The 13,240-nt window shown below is 35.5% G+C and overlaps 2 protein-coding genes across 2 annotated transcripts; one reads left to right on the plus strand and one right to left on the minus strand.

Moving 5' to 3' along the window:
- Positions 1 to 886: 886 nt before the first annotated feature.
- LOC126796694 (anaphase-promoting complex subunit 11) lies at positions 887 to 6,003 on the plus strand. Its single transcript, XM_050523441.1, has 2 exons — positions 887 to 1,046; positions 5,578 to 6,003. The coding sequence occupies exons 1-2, from the start codon at positions 887 to 889 to the stop codon at positions 5,691 to 5,693; spliced, it is 276 nt and encodes a 91-aa protein (XP_050379398.1). The 3' UTR covers positions 5,694 to 6,003.
- Positions 6,004 to 10,838: 4,835 nt separating this feature from the next.
- Positions 10,839 to 11,819, minus strand: LOC126798755 (hydrophobic protein RCI2A). Its single transcript, XM_050525803.1, has 3 exons — positions 11,641 to 11,819; positions 11,385 to 11,498; positions 10,839 to 11,163 (listed from the first exon to the last, which is right to left on the minus strand). The coding sequence occupies exons 1-2, from the start codon at positions 11,719 to 11,721 to the stop codon at positions 11,415 to 11,417; spliced, it is 165 nt and encodes a 54-aa protein (XP_050381760.1). The 5' UTR covers positions 11,722 to 11,819; the 3' UTR covers positions 10,839 to 11,163; positions 11,385 to 11,414.
- Between the last annotated feature and the right edge of the window lie 1,421 nt (positions 11,820 to 13,240).

The following is a 13,240-nucleotide window of genomic DNA, read 5'->3' on the forward strand; positions in this document are numbered from 1 at the left end:
TCAGGCAACGACCCCGAGCTGCTGGGTAAGCAATGAAATTTCGAGTCCTTGGATTTGTTTCTGGCGATCAATAGTTAAACTTTGGACTGTGAATTCAACAATGAAAGAATGCCAATGTCAAAATCCTACAGAACCAAACAACGCTTAGTTTCATTGACTGATACCCATTAACGTTCACTACTTTGAATTTCAGTGTTTTGCGGAAGAAGATGGAAGTCAAGATTTTGCGTATCCTTTTTCCAATTGTTCTTTGTTTTGTTAAACCTACTGGTGTTGACACCATCGCATTTTATCATAGTAGAAGGGACTTTGTATTTGATGGTATTTAGGTTTCTCAAGAATTACCATAGTTGATAGGCTAGAGAGTGGTACATCCTGAGTTGTTCTTTAAGTTGAAGACTCAAACTTTGCCTTGGTTATAGAATCCCAGAACACCCTGTATAATCTTGATGGCATTCAAGACCAAAATGGAAGTTGTGAGCCTAACATGTTACCGTATGGTGGAATAGTTGACACCATGTTTCTGTGTTTGTTTGGGTTTGAGGAAGCAAGACTGGGACTTGCAATGAGACCGGTAATCTTATCAGTTATTCATGAGTGTCTAGTAATTTGATATAACATGGGAAGCCTCGTATGGCTTACTTTGACTTGTTTGCTAGTTATCTCGCCTATACTTGAAATGTCATTGTTGTGACCTGTGAAATGTCAGTGCTGCAAGCATTTTATAGAAACATTTTTTTCTTGACTTGCTCTCCTCTTTGTGACTTACGGCTGGGATTTTAAACAGAGTACAGCCTCTTTATCCCTTTTCAATCTCTTATCTTCAGTTAATTTTGGATATGACCAATTGCTGTAGTGTAAACCTAAATTTGATCTGCCATTTGTGATGTATGGTATATATGAGTGCTTTGAGTTTAATTCGTATGCTTGGCATGCTGTTGCTGCATGGACATGGGATGCACAGGATGAAACATGTGGCATTTGTAGAGTGGCATTTGATGGTTGTTGTCCTGATTGTAAGCTCCCTGGGGATGATTGTCCACTAAGTAAGTCTCAATCATTAAATTTTTTATCATTTCTGTTAATATAGGACTTCAAACTCTTTTGTTTGAAAAGTGATTCAAATGTTGTCATATGATCATGTTTTCTTTTGCAAGCGTATTTGCAATGATTTCTGTGGTACTTGTAATGAGCTGCCCCTAAACTGCTGATTGTGTTGTGGCATAACGTATTGTTAATCTAAGCCTCACAATTTGGATTTTTCGTTCTTTTCTTCTTCTAAATATCTAAAATATAATTCAGATACATGAACGGAGAGGCATTAATGAATTTTAGACATAAGATTCAAGAGCAACTTTTACTCTTTTAGTTTGCATAGTACAGGACAAAGGCCAGTAGCTGGCTCAAAACATCTATATGGTAAAATCTAAATCTAAACTGATGTGATTATGTTTAGAAAGAGTAGTTTTAGAAGAAAGAGAAGCCCTTTAGCTGTTCTAGTTTCAGTGAACAAGAGAAATGGTGGTGAGGAGATACCAAGGTATCAGGCGTTCAACAATGCTCAACTTTTATTCATTTCATTCTGATTTGGGTACAATAGATTACCTTATTTCTAAGCTTCAGATACATCTGCCTTAAACTCCTGAAATGCCACATTATTCCAATTGTCTCATTGAATAGGCATCATAAATACCTATTTACATCACAGTTCTAATTACATTTGTGCATTGCAACATTTGTGTTCCCCATCAATCTTTTAGTCCAAGGCTGTTGCTTTCAATTATGTAAACTTCCTTAAGCTAGTAATGCTTCCTGAGTCTTTTGGTACCGAAGGCTCCAAAAGCATGTTCAATCGCAAAACTCAAAATCCTTTCATGTTATACATCAGAAACTCGTGACATGATAACAACATAAGCTTTCATGTTAATCCTTGCCTGGTATGCCTTCATCACCTGACTTCCTTTGTCACCTAAGGATTTCTTATTAAATGATCTGAATGGTTTGCATAATCAAACAAGCCTAAAAGCAATGTCTAACTTCATGTTCGGTTTAGAGTTAATATACACTACCTTCCTATGGTTTATCCTATTTGATACTCATAATTAAGGTACTAAACATTCTGGGAGGTAGTGTTCAAACTCGACTTCCTTGGTCAAATTGACGAGCTTCCTGCTAAAGTATCGTGATTTGTCCGAGCATAAAAAATTAACTGATCTCATTTCCAGTTCAGTCCCATCTTACAGTAAATATATTTGGATTTTCCTATTTTGTGCTTGCATCAAGTTTTAGTACTTGTAGTGGTCAGCATTGGTACTAGATTATTTCTTTCCATCTGCTTTCCTAATATCATCAGTTTATATGTCCATTATATCACAACATAATCTTGCATGCTCAAGGGCATTTCCTTGATGCCTTCTCATTGAGGATGACCTTTGTAAGCTCCCCATTACATGCAGCTTTAGGCTTTATAGAATGAGTTAGGGCTGCTACAAGCTACACAGGTTACAAATGCTATCATGCAGAGTGACAGCTTGATGGCAGTCCAAGCTATTAATTCTCTACATCACGACTTATCTCCCTCGAGAGCATTGATTGTTAATATTAGAGGCAGGGCCGGCCTTGAAAAATTTGAAGCCCAGTGCAAAAAAAAAAATAGGCCCTTTCCTACACAAAAAAACAAACAGAAAAAAAAAATTGACCCTTATATTGAAAAAAAAAACAAACAAACAGAAAAAAAAGAAATTGGGCCTTGGCCCAGTGCGGTAGCACTGGCTGCCCCCCCCCCCTCAGGGCCGGCCTTAATTAGAGGCCTGTTACATTCCAATGAAAGCCTTTGTATTAGATTTGCTCCTAGACAGACCAATGAAGATAACTATAGGCTGGCTGTCTTCAGCTTTGAGTCACAGGTTCACCTAGAATGGTTTGCGAACGCTCCAGACTTTACCCTGGATTCCCCTATGTTCAATATTAATCATACTTAGTTCAGTAATAAAATTCTCATTTTTTCAAGAAACATAGACTTAAAACTTCATTGCATCCTAATTTGGTAATTTACAGACTTCTGTGGCACGTTTTCCCTTGTGCCAAAGGAGTAAGTACAATAATCTTGAGTAGATTCTTTATAGCACTGGACTGAACAAATACTCTAAATTAAATTTCAACTTTATCTCTGACATTGATTCTTGACCTATATATTCACTGACTTGTATGACGTGAACTCTTAGACTACAGTAGAGTGAGGCTTTAGAACCCAAAACGCCTAAGTTTTTGGTCAACATTATTTCAACTTAAGGTTTCATTATGGTTTTATAAGCTAATATCTGTATGCCAATTGTGTCCTTTTGTTTCTTGACAAGCTTTTCCTCCTAATGCAGGACCGGCCCTGAGATTTCCGGGGCTCGAAGCGACGAGAAAAATTGGGGTCTCTTGTCAAAAAAAATTTTGAAACAATAAAATTTTTTTGAAACAACAAAACATAGTAATAAAACTTTCAATAATAATAAAATGCTTTAATGTTTGAAACAAAAATATAAAAGTTACAAATATCAGTACATTTTTACTCAAAAATTGCTATTCTTGCATTTTTAGAAGCAAAAATATCAATTAAACACGAACACTCAAGCTTTTCCGCCAACTCCTTTTCAATCGATAACATAGCCAAATCATTCAGTCTTTCTTGAGACATAGTTGATCGAATATAAGATTTGATCAATTTTAACTTCGAAAAGCTTCTCTTAGCACATGCAACAGTAACAAGTATGATTAACAAAAGTTTGTAAACAATCCAAACATGTAATAACTGCTATCTTTACTCATTTCAAAGTGCTTACAAATTGTTGTTCTACATAATGTAAGATGTAGTTCCATCATAACTGTTAGTAAAAGTAATATAACAATAAATATAAATACAAGTAATTGTTGTATTATATTACAAAATTGCTCAGGTAATACATTGTCTCAACCAACAAGGTTTTGTATTTGACTTACATTGTCAATATCTTTTGTCCACAAAGTCAAAAGATATTAACTTACTGATATCCTTAAAAGATCAATACATTCTTAGAGGGGTCTCACACATAGAAGATTGTTAAATTTTCCTACTGGTGCTAAAGAAAATCAGCACTAGATACATACAAGAAAGATATAAATGACAGTTACGACACACATTACATTACCCAAGACACAGTCTGATCTTCACCCAAGCCAATGGTCCTCTTGTAGTTGCTCCAAAACTCCAATAACTGAAACAGAATCACCATTTTCTTCGTATACATATATATTTTGGAATCCCGTTCTTTATTTTGGTAATTTAAAGTCCGGCCATTCTTTTTTTTTCATAGCGTTTACCGTAAAAAACACTGTCACAGTTTTTTTTTCTGACCCCGTTTTTTTTTTAAATCTTGTGTGTACAATTAAGGGGGCCCTTAAAATTGGGGGCCCAAAGCTATTGCTTTAATGGCTTTAGCCCAAGGCCGGCCTTGTCCTAATGTTCATCTCATACTCCAATGATGCAAGGGTGATGATTCACATGAATAGAAGAGTTTTTTCTTTAAATGACCATTTGAGAGAGGATGAAGAGAAGAGATAAGGTTATATTGGTAGGGGTAGGGGAGGATGGTTTTCTCATAGCGAAATTCTGATGGTTGGCTACCTTCTCCTTTGCCTTGGTTTTTTTTTTCTCTTAGAATTAGCAGGTCTTTATGTTAGTAATTGTAATTAATTTGTTCTAATGAAGTACACCTGAACCAAAGAAATAATAAATTTAAAAAATGTCTAAGGCTCATGACTTGTTTTCATTTTAATCATGGCTAATAAATTTTCATATTGCTTCTATGGTACCTGACGTATGGTCAATTGGACACTTTGATACTTAATGTTTTAAATATGACAGTTTGGTACCTTAAGTTAGGTTTTATATAACACTTTGGTATTTTTGTTAACTTCTTTGTTAAATACAGAGGGTAAATTGATATTTACAATTATTTATCAAAATAAAAATACAAATAGAAATTTATGGGTTCAAGACTAATTTCTATCACCTTGGTATTCATCATTTTTGTATTGTTTGTGAGAAAATAAACATGAATTAATTTTAAGCTTTAATTGAAGGTGAAAAATTAGATTTTTATTTAGGATATATCTAGAATTTGTGATTTAAATACCCACGAGAATGTTTTTGGTTAATTAAATAAAGCCTTGCGGAGTAGTTTTGTGAGACAATTTAATTTCATAAACATAAAACTGACTTATGCTATCAATATGAACCAAGAATATTAATTTAATCGCATAATACGATTAATATTTGAGGATAATAAACATATAAAACTCATGTTTTTGTTGTATTTTTGTAAATAATATACTTAAATATCTACTTTACCCTCCTATTAGTCAACATAAGTACCAAAATGTCCTATAAAACCTAACTTCAGGTATCAAACTGTCATCTTTGAAACATTAGGTACCAAAGTGTTCAATTGGTCATACCTCAAGTACCATAGAATGAATTTACCCTTGCCCCATATTGCTTGGGAGTCTGATATGTATGTTCTACTAAATTAACTATTGCTTATCTTGCAGTTTGGGGTGCATGCAACCATGCATTTCATCTTCATTGCATCCTAAAATGGGTAAATTCACAGACTTCTCAAGCACATTGCCCCATGTGTCGAAGGGAGTGGCAGTTCAAAGGATGAGAAAAGTTTGGGAATCCCATATAAGGAAAGTCCTGCCCCTTCTCTCCCTGTCTTATTGTTGCAAGAATTTCCAGTAGACTTGCAAATAGTATTTTCATCTGAGGCAACATGCATTTTTTGTATCCGGTATAGCTAAGCTGAGGTAACTCCTCAAGGTTTCAGTTTCAATCATTTGGTGTACTCCCTCCCACTCGTGTATTTGACCTCCGTATTGAGTAGTGGCTGGGTGATCCTTTTTCTCGTCTTCTTGAAATTATGTGGTATCAGAAACCGTAGACCTACAATGATATCATAATTTGCATACGGTTAAGGGCCTTCTTGCTATTGTTACTGCTATTCTTTTATTTTTGCACACTTCCTCAGTTCCTCCACCTTCTTAGAAGATCAGAAGTAGCTCTTTCTTGAACCTGTAGTAGTTTTTCCTCGGTCTCCAATATCAGGGACAGTTGAAAAAAAAAAACAGAAGTTATATTTCAGCCCATTACCGACACTTGAAAGCAATTGGTACCACTAGATCAAATTGGATTGGACACATGAACAGAACTCACAATGAAGCATTTTAACCAACGGCTTAAGCGAATAAATATTGTCCCTCCAAATGTCAAGAGCACCTCTTAATCCAGAAACAAAAGTAGACAGACTAGTGCTATGTATGCCATCTGCAGTTCTTGTTAATGTCTGAGCATCACCGTGTTTGTTTTTCCTTTCTTGATTATCTCATATGGCAATGTTATATAAGTATGATTCGTGAATCAAAAAATCGGATTGTTTTGCCGACACCTCATGATGTCCTGTTGCATATTATGATTTATGATGCGCGGCTGCCAACAAACCAACAAACCCTACATTGTTGAAGAGAGCATGCACCGTTAACTAATTGTATTCTGACCAAGTTACATAGAACAAAACATATCTATTAATATAGAAATCTATCCACATTTCGGCTATTTGGTATTGATTTCGAGTGATGATCATCTTCAAATTGGTGACATTTTACGTGTTGCTCGTGTTCTTATCTCTTTTTGGCATTATGTTTTGTTTTTCGATTAGAATAATACTTTGTTTATGTCAATGTGGAATTAGATATATCGTGAAAGCATATAAGTTAGAGAGCTTTATTGTTTAGTCGATACGCAACCACCTTGATTAGACAATGTATGTTCATTGTTTGACATTTTGGTTCGTATCCACATCAACGTACGACTGGTTGGTCATAGTGTCAAACCATCTTTGAATAATTCATTACAAAATTGTAGAATCAAATGAATACATGCCAAGTGATAAGAAGACCCTAATAAGAAAGTCATAATCGACCATGAAAGTATCAATGATACATGCACGTTTCGACATTTATAAACCATTTGAGAAGCAATGAAACAAGGTATTAACTTTCACTAGGCAAGGGAGACGTCTCTTCTTCACGATATTATCCAATACATCTTTAGACCCAAGTCTCCTATAAGCTTCTAGAGATGCTCTAAACCCTTGGCCATAAATTTCGTCTGTATTGCCTTCCATTCCGAGTTTTAAAAAAGTCATTCAACTTTTTTCTTGTATGCTGAACTTGCTCACTGTTTTGTACGAGTCGGAACCTCTGGAACAGAACCATTCCATCCACAAGTATGACATTAGCTCGCAGAAACCTTCTCCAACCCTTTTTTTTTCAAATTGGTAACACCTTTGAGGTACAGCCATGCATGCATCATCTCATGTGCCACTGTTGCACCCATATCTAAATCCGTCATCCCAAACCTCATTATCAATGCCTCTATTCCTGAACGACGGCTTTGCCTAATGGTTAACCTTCTTCTCACCTCTATACTTCCTTCACCTTTTGAACATGTTTCAATCCCCAGTAGTGCAAGTCGTCGATGAAAACCATATTGTACCGCGCCCATCTTGTACAAGAACTTTCCGCAAAGATTCCTTGTCCGCCAATATTACACGAACGCCTTCATCCGTCTTGAAGTTAAAATAACTTTTGTAGAAAAATATGCTAAATATACCCAACAAAGTTCTTAGTGTACCCAGCAAAATATTTATGTATATTATTCTCAATTTATTTCTAATTTAACTAATTAGTTTTTCCAAAATACATATAAAAAGACCCGACCGTGCGCCACGCGAGCAGGCCACCCGCACGGGGCACCACACAAATGGGGGCACAGATTACAATGTCTGAATGTAGTGATTGTCTATGGTACGGGGATGCATATCATATAAACATTTACAACTGATTGAACAAAATTATCATATTGACAGTAATTTTATTGAACTAAATTACTAAATTGACAACATTTTGTCGTAGTCTAACTTAAACACGCGAATAAATTAGAAAATGCGACTAGATATCTTGATGTGAATATCACATTGCATTGCAACTCAAAATTGTTGCATAAATTGTATATTTATCCGATAGAAATTAGCTTTAAAATTAGCCTCCTAACTTGACATCATTTTGATATACAATTGAAAATTCTGAGTTGCAATAAACACTAATTGTAATGGTCTACCATTTGGGCACCAATTTTTTTTTTCACACTGGACATCAGAATTCTTAGGACCGGCCCTGCCTATAAAACTACCCAACAAAACGGTTCACCATGTTTATGCTCGCTCATCCCCAATTCACCATCACCCCTAACTGATTAAGAATGTGAGATTTATTTGGTTTGTAGAACTATGAAAACTATATTTGCATTATACTTACAGCGTTGCATCAACATAACTTCCATATAAAACATGTACATATATGTAGAACAATAAGAGGTTTTTTCACATGTATATCGAATTAGTTCATAGATTAATTAATAATTGAACTAGTATAATCATAACCTAATCACCCAGAATGTTGGAATAAGTGATTGTTCACAAAAACTAACGAAATGTTTAGTTGCTAGCCTGCGGCTAGCAACTAATTTGGAATGAAATGTGTTATTGTTCAACGAATTGCATAAACCTATTGTAATCATCGACTCATTGTTATGGTCTGTTGCCCTGCTCTATTTTCTAAACAGTTTGTCATCCACCATTGAGATCGTGCAGAGACTTGGGTAAGGCATGACTAGGATGAATTTGAGTATGTTTTGATTTGCTAGATACATTGATTTCTAAGGCATTTTGGGAAAACCATTTAGTTAAATTAGGATTGGAATCTCTGACATGAGACTTGAATTATGTTGATTGTGAAAATTACATGAATGATCCCCACAAGTCAAATACAATCCTATTGTTAGACGATCATCATACAATGGAAGATGGAAGTGGAGCTCCAAAGGTTCAGGTGTTCAGTTGTCCCTAGTTTTTATTGAAAGTATCTAGAGAGAATGAGAAATTACTAGATTAGTAACATTGTTATTGTCATTTGGATGTAAACAACTATATTTGTGTTATTTTATATATATGCAAATTCAGAGACAAGGATCATGTTTGCTCTTAAATATACATGTACCTTACAACAATACATGTTCTTGTTAATCAAATCTAACTCATGATTCCATTATCTCGTCCAACTTACAATTTCGTTTATCATGTGATTGGCCATACATACCTCATCTATGACATTTTCTTGTACTACTTCTCTTTCTCTTTCCCTGCTCCTTTTTCTTGAGCCTTTTTCTTGGTAACAAATGAACTCTCTCTTCAGAAGTCAAAGGAAGGTTATAAGTCTCCTCAAATTGAGTGATTATATACAAGCCATATCTCATGACAGCTGCAATCTTTGCTTGACAACCACTTCGTATAATTCCTTTCCGCTTTTTTGGCTGAGCGGTTTTCTTCTTTGAATGCCTTACTTTGTAACAACAAAATTCTTGTCTTATAATTTTCGAGTCATCTTTACTCTTATCAGTAGAACTTCTTCGAACATTGAACCCAGCTTTAAAAGCATACTTGTTGTAAAATTCATAAAGTTCATCTACTGTTTTAAATTGACGCTTTCTTGTAGGTTTCAATTCATTTGCAACTTGAGGTGTAAACACTTCGATAGTCTTAGAAGAACATGGAACTGATCATAGATTCATGGCTTCTAATCTTATCCCTTGAAACATATTCTCCATCCTATAATTAATTGTAAACCAATCAAAAACACATAAAACTAAAACTACATGGAATTAACATAAACTTATAATTATAGAACGAATTGAATGACAAACAAAATACAGAACATCCACAACATCAATGGAATGGCCATTACTAAAATTAGAAAAACCTATATATGATAGAAAGAAAATGTATTCAATCAAAGAGCTTATCAATATTATTATTGTTAGTATACGTCAATCATAATCACCCGAAAAAAACCTAATGATGCAAATCTTTAGATTTTACTTTGATTGATTCAAAGTCTAATCCAAAACAAATCTTGAACAGAGAAAGAAGAAACAACAAGAATTTTATCATTATATTCAGAAGTATTAGATGAAATCTAATGAAGAGCGGAATTTTTAACAGGGTTTATTGTCAACGCGGGTCATGAGTAAAGATAATATGCTGTATCACTCTAAAAAGACCACACTACTGTTAAATCTAATCATAACCCTTATCAGATAGTCAGATCAAGCTACTGATGTTGAACATCCGCAAATTTTAAATGGATCGGACTTTCCGCAAATGAGAAATTATATATCCTCTGTACATGTGATCCATAAAAGATTATCGATTAGGACAATAACGGCTGGGACTCCACCACTATTATTTAAAATTGGTGAAACTTAGATGACACGCACCCATCTTGATTACACACCATCTACCCTTTTGTTCCTTCTGTTTATTAGATCGACATCAAGGACACAGTCCGGTATGACTATGATGAAAGGTTGAGGACAAGTGCGACCTGACCCTCCAGCGCTCAATGCTGTGGTGCAAGGATGAGTTGGGAACTTTCCGTTATTGTTTGCCTGTTTGGGTTCATTAGCCCCGAGATTCTGTTCGGATTTATATATCTAGTAGCACTGTAGCACGAATCGACATACTATCGCACTGTTTTTTGCAAATAAAATTTCTACAAGGGAATGCGATTCCCCTAGAAAAGAAGAATCACTTCAAGAACTTGTCGCGTGGTTTAATTAGTAGGATTGCAGAGGAAGGAGAACTTGTTCCTTTGCTAAATGATAACGCTAAGAACAAACTCAACAGACACATATGAGTAATAGAGCACTCAGTATTATTCATAAAGCTAATGATACCCTCCAAACCCTACCGGGTTGGTAGATAAGAATCACATAGAACTCCAATCAAATCCACATTGAGAATTAAAAAATGATTAATGTTCTACTAGACATTAATCCATATAGAATACCAATCAAACCCCACCGTTCAACAAGAGATGGACATGATGTGAAAACACAATAAGCTAAATACAAAGGAGAAATGACGCCACTACATTATTGTCTACACCAAACAAGTGCTATCCAATCCAACGGTGAAAACTACAGAACTTATGTGCCCTTCACATCTGTACGACTACCACCTGCATGTCCACACAAAAAGAAAGAACAAAAGTAAGAAATTGTTCATTAATCCGAAATTTTCAACTCTCATTTCACAATGACTCGAAGTCGAAGTAAGATGTTACTTTCTAAAAGGGTTGTATATTAGATGAAAATAACGCGCAAACGTTCTAGTGTTCTACCACATAGAAGGAACTACAATCAAAATGGCTCAGATTAACGATTAAGAAAGATAACTTACAGAAGCTCGAAGTATGAGTGGCTGTATCGATCACTTAGTGATGACCCAGATAGCATAAATGATCCCAGGAAGGTACCCAAAAAGAGTCAGAATCAGACAGATCCAGAACTCTACCTGAAGAGATCATATACAATACATATTAACACTACAGATCTTAATTCATCACAGTTAATTGTTCTATGATAGAGAAATACTGTTATCATATAACCATATATAAATTTCAGAAATGAAGGTATATAATGGCTCTGATCCTTACCCCGCAGCCAAACTTGAGAAACACTCCAAGAGGAGGCAAGAGGATGGCGATGATGATGTCGATGAAGGTTGCTGTACTCATACTTGAAACGAAGAAGAAGAAGAAGAAGAAGAAGAAGAAGAAGAAGAAGAAGAAGTTAAGTAGGTAACGGCTGTGTATCGAGTTGTGTTGATGAATGAAACTGTGAGGTAGAGACTAGAGAGTATAGGGATTATATAGAGACAGAGAGACAGAGAGCTGATGAGGAAACACGTGGAGCAATGGGGGCGCACAGTAGAGTATCGTGTTCGCGCTTGCAAAGTCCTAGCTGGAAAGGGTTTTCTTCTGAGTAAATCTCATTGCTGGAGGTGCCCAGAATATGTTACAGCCTATAATATCCCCTATAAATAATATCTATCAGCCACACATTCCTTAAGTGGAAAAAAAAATCTACAGCTAGGTTTGCATAAAATGGGGTGACATGCATGCACAGATGTCAGTCTGCATCTTACCATGAGAACCACGTGTCAGTAAGTTATATCACATGTACGGGCACGTGTCAGTCTGCTATCCACTCGTCTGTTTCTTCTACTCCCGGAGAAATTACAAGGAGCCCATCATCGGTGGCAAACAGCGACGAATGAAACGTGATGAGCCATGTATTTGAATTCAATTTCGAAATCAAGTGCAAATGAATGGCCGACCTAGACATACATAGGTGATGTTAGAAGTCGAGTTCACAGTTAGGCGGTGGTACATAACTTAAAATGAAAGAAGGCTTCTCTACAATATTTATCAAAGGTAGCAAGTTTGGAATTTTGGATTCATATACCGACATATTTATGATTTATCTTATAACGAGTGTAATACAATTTTCTTTCTTTCAAAACACGTATACCACTAATACCAGGGATCCGTTCATCACATGCATCAACAGATTCATTAACAAGCTAAAAGATTGATCTACCTACTACTTAACTCTTTCGTTCCACACTTCCACTTAGTGACGGATCCACGTGTGGGCGAGTCTAGGCAGCTTCTACGCTAGGTTTTTACTGTTGGGCGTTGAGGATGAAGTTTTTCCAGAAAAATGCCAGGTAAAAATGGCAGTTTCCAGTGAAGAATAGAGGAAGATGATGATCTTAGAGGAAAAATACACTTGTTTTATTCACTCTAGTTTCAGCCGAAAACGACGTCGTTTTTGTGCTTCTTATTAATTATTGATCAAATACCAACTTCTATGTCAATCACCGTGGGATCCAGACCCAAATTCACAAAAGACAAATGTCACAAAAAAAACATCAAAGATGAGAAGGATCTCTCCCAGTCTCCTCCATGGACCCAAACGAAAGTGAAAACTATTAACCCAAAGTTTAGTTTTGAACTCTTTCAAGTAAGTACATGATCTAAAATCTGAACTTCATTAGATATAGTTTAGATGTGCAAACACTAAATCCTAAATTGCTATTATAGCAACTGTTTTAATACTTTGCTTGTTTATATTGAGAAAGCCATTGAAATATCATTGGTGCTAATGTAAAATGTTGTGTTTTCAAAATATGAAATTGCGGACAATTACCGTTCATTGTTTGATTGAAAATTTATAGAATTGGATTATAAT

The sequence above is a fragment of the Argentina anserina genome, chromosome 6 (genome assembly GCF_933775445.1).
Source record: "Argentina anserina chromosome 6, drPotAnse1.1, whole genome shotgun sequence".
Classification (NCBI taxonomy): Eukaryota; Viridiplantae; Streptophyta; class Magnoliopsida; order Rosales; family Rosaceae; genus Argentina; species Argentina anserina.

Excerpts from the sequence above, each read along its gene's own strand:
- LOC126798755 (XM_050525803.1), bottom strand. The coding sequence starts at position 11,721 with ATGAGTACAGCAACCTTCATCGACATCATCATCGCCATCCTCTTGCCT. Across the intron at positions 11,499-11,640 it reads TTCTCAAGTTTGGCTGCGGG|GTAGAGTTCTGGATCTGTCT; the intron begins GTAAGGATCAGA and ends TGATCTCTTCAG.
- LOC126796694 (XM_050523441.1), top strand. The coding sequence starts at position 887 with ATGTATGGTATATATGAGTGCTTTGAGTTTAATTCGTATGCTTGGCAT. Across the intron at positions 1,047-5,577 it reads TGGGGATGATTGTCCACTAA|TTTGGGGTGCATGCAACCAT; the intron begins GTAAGTCTCAAT and ends CTTATCTTGCAG.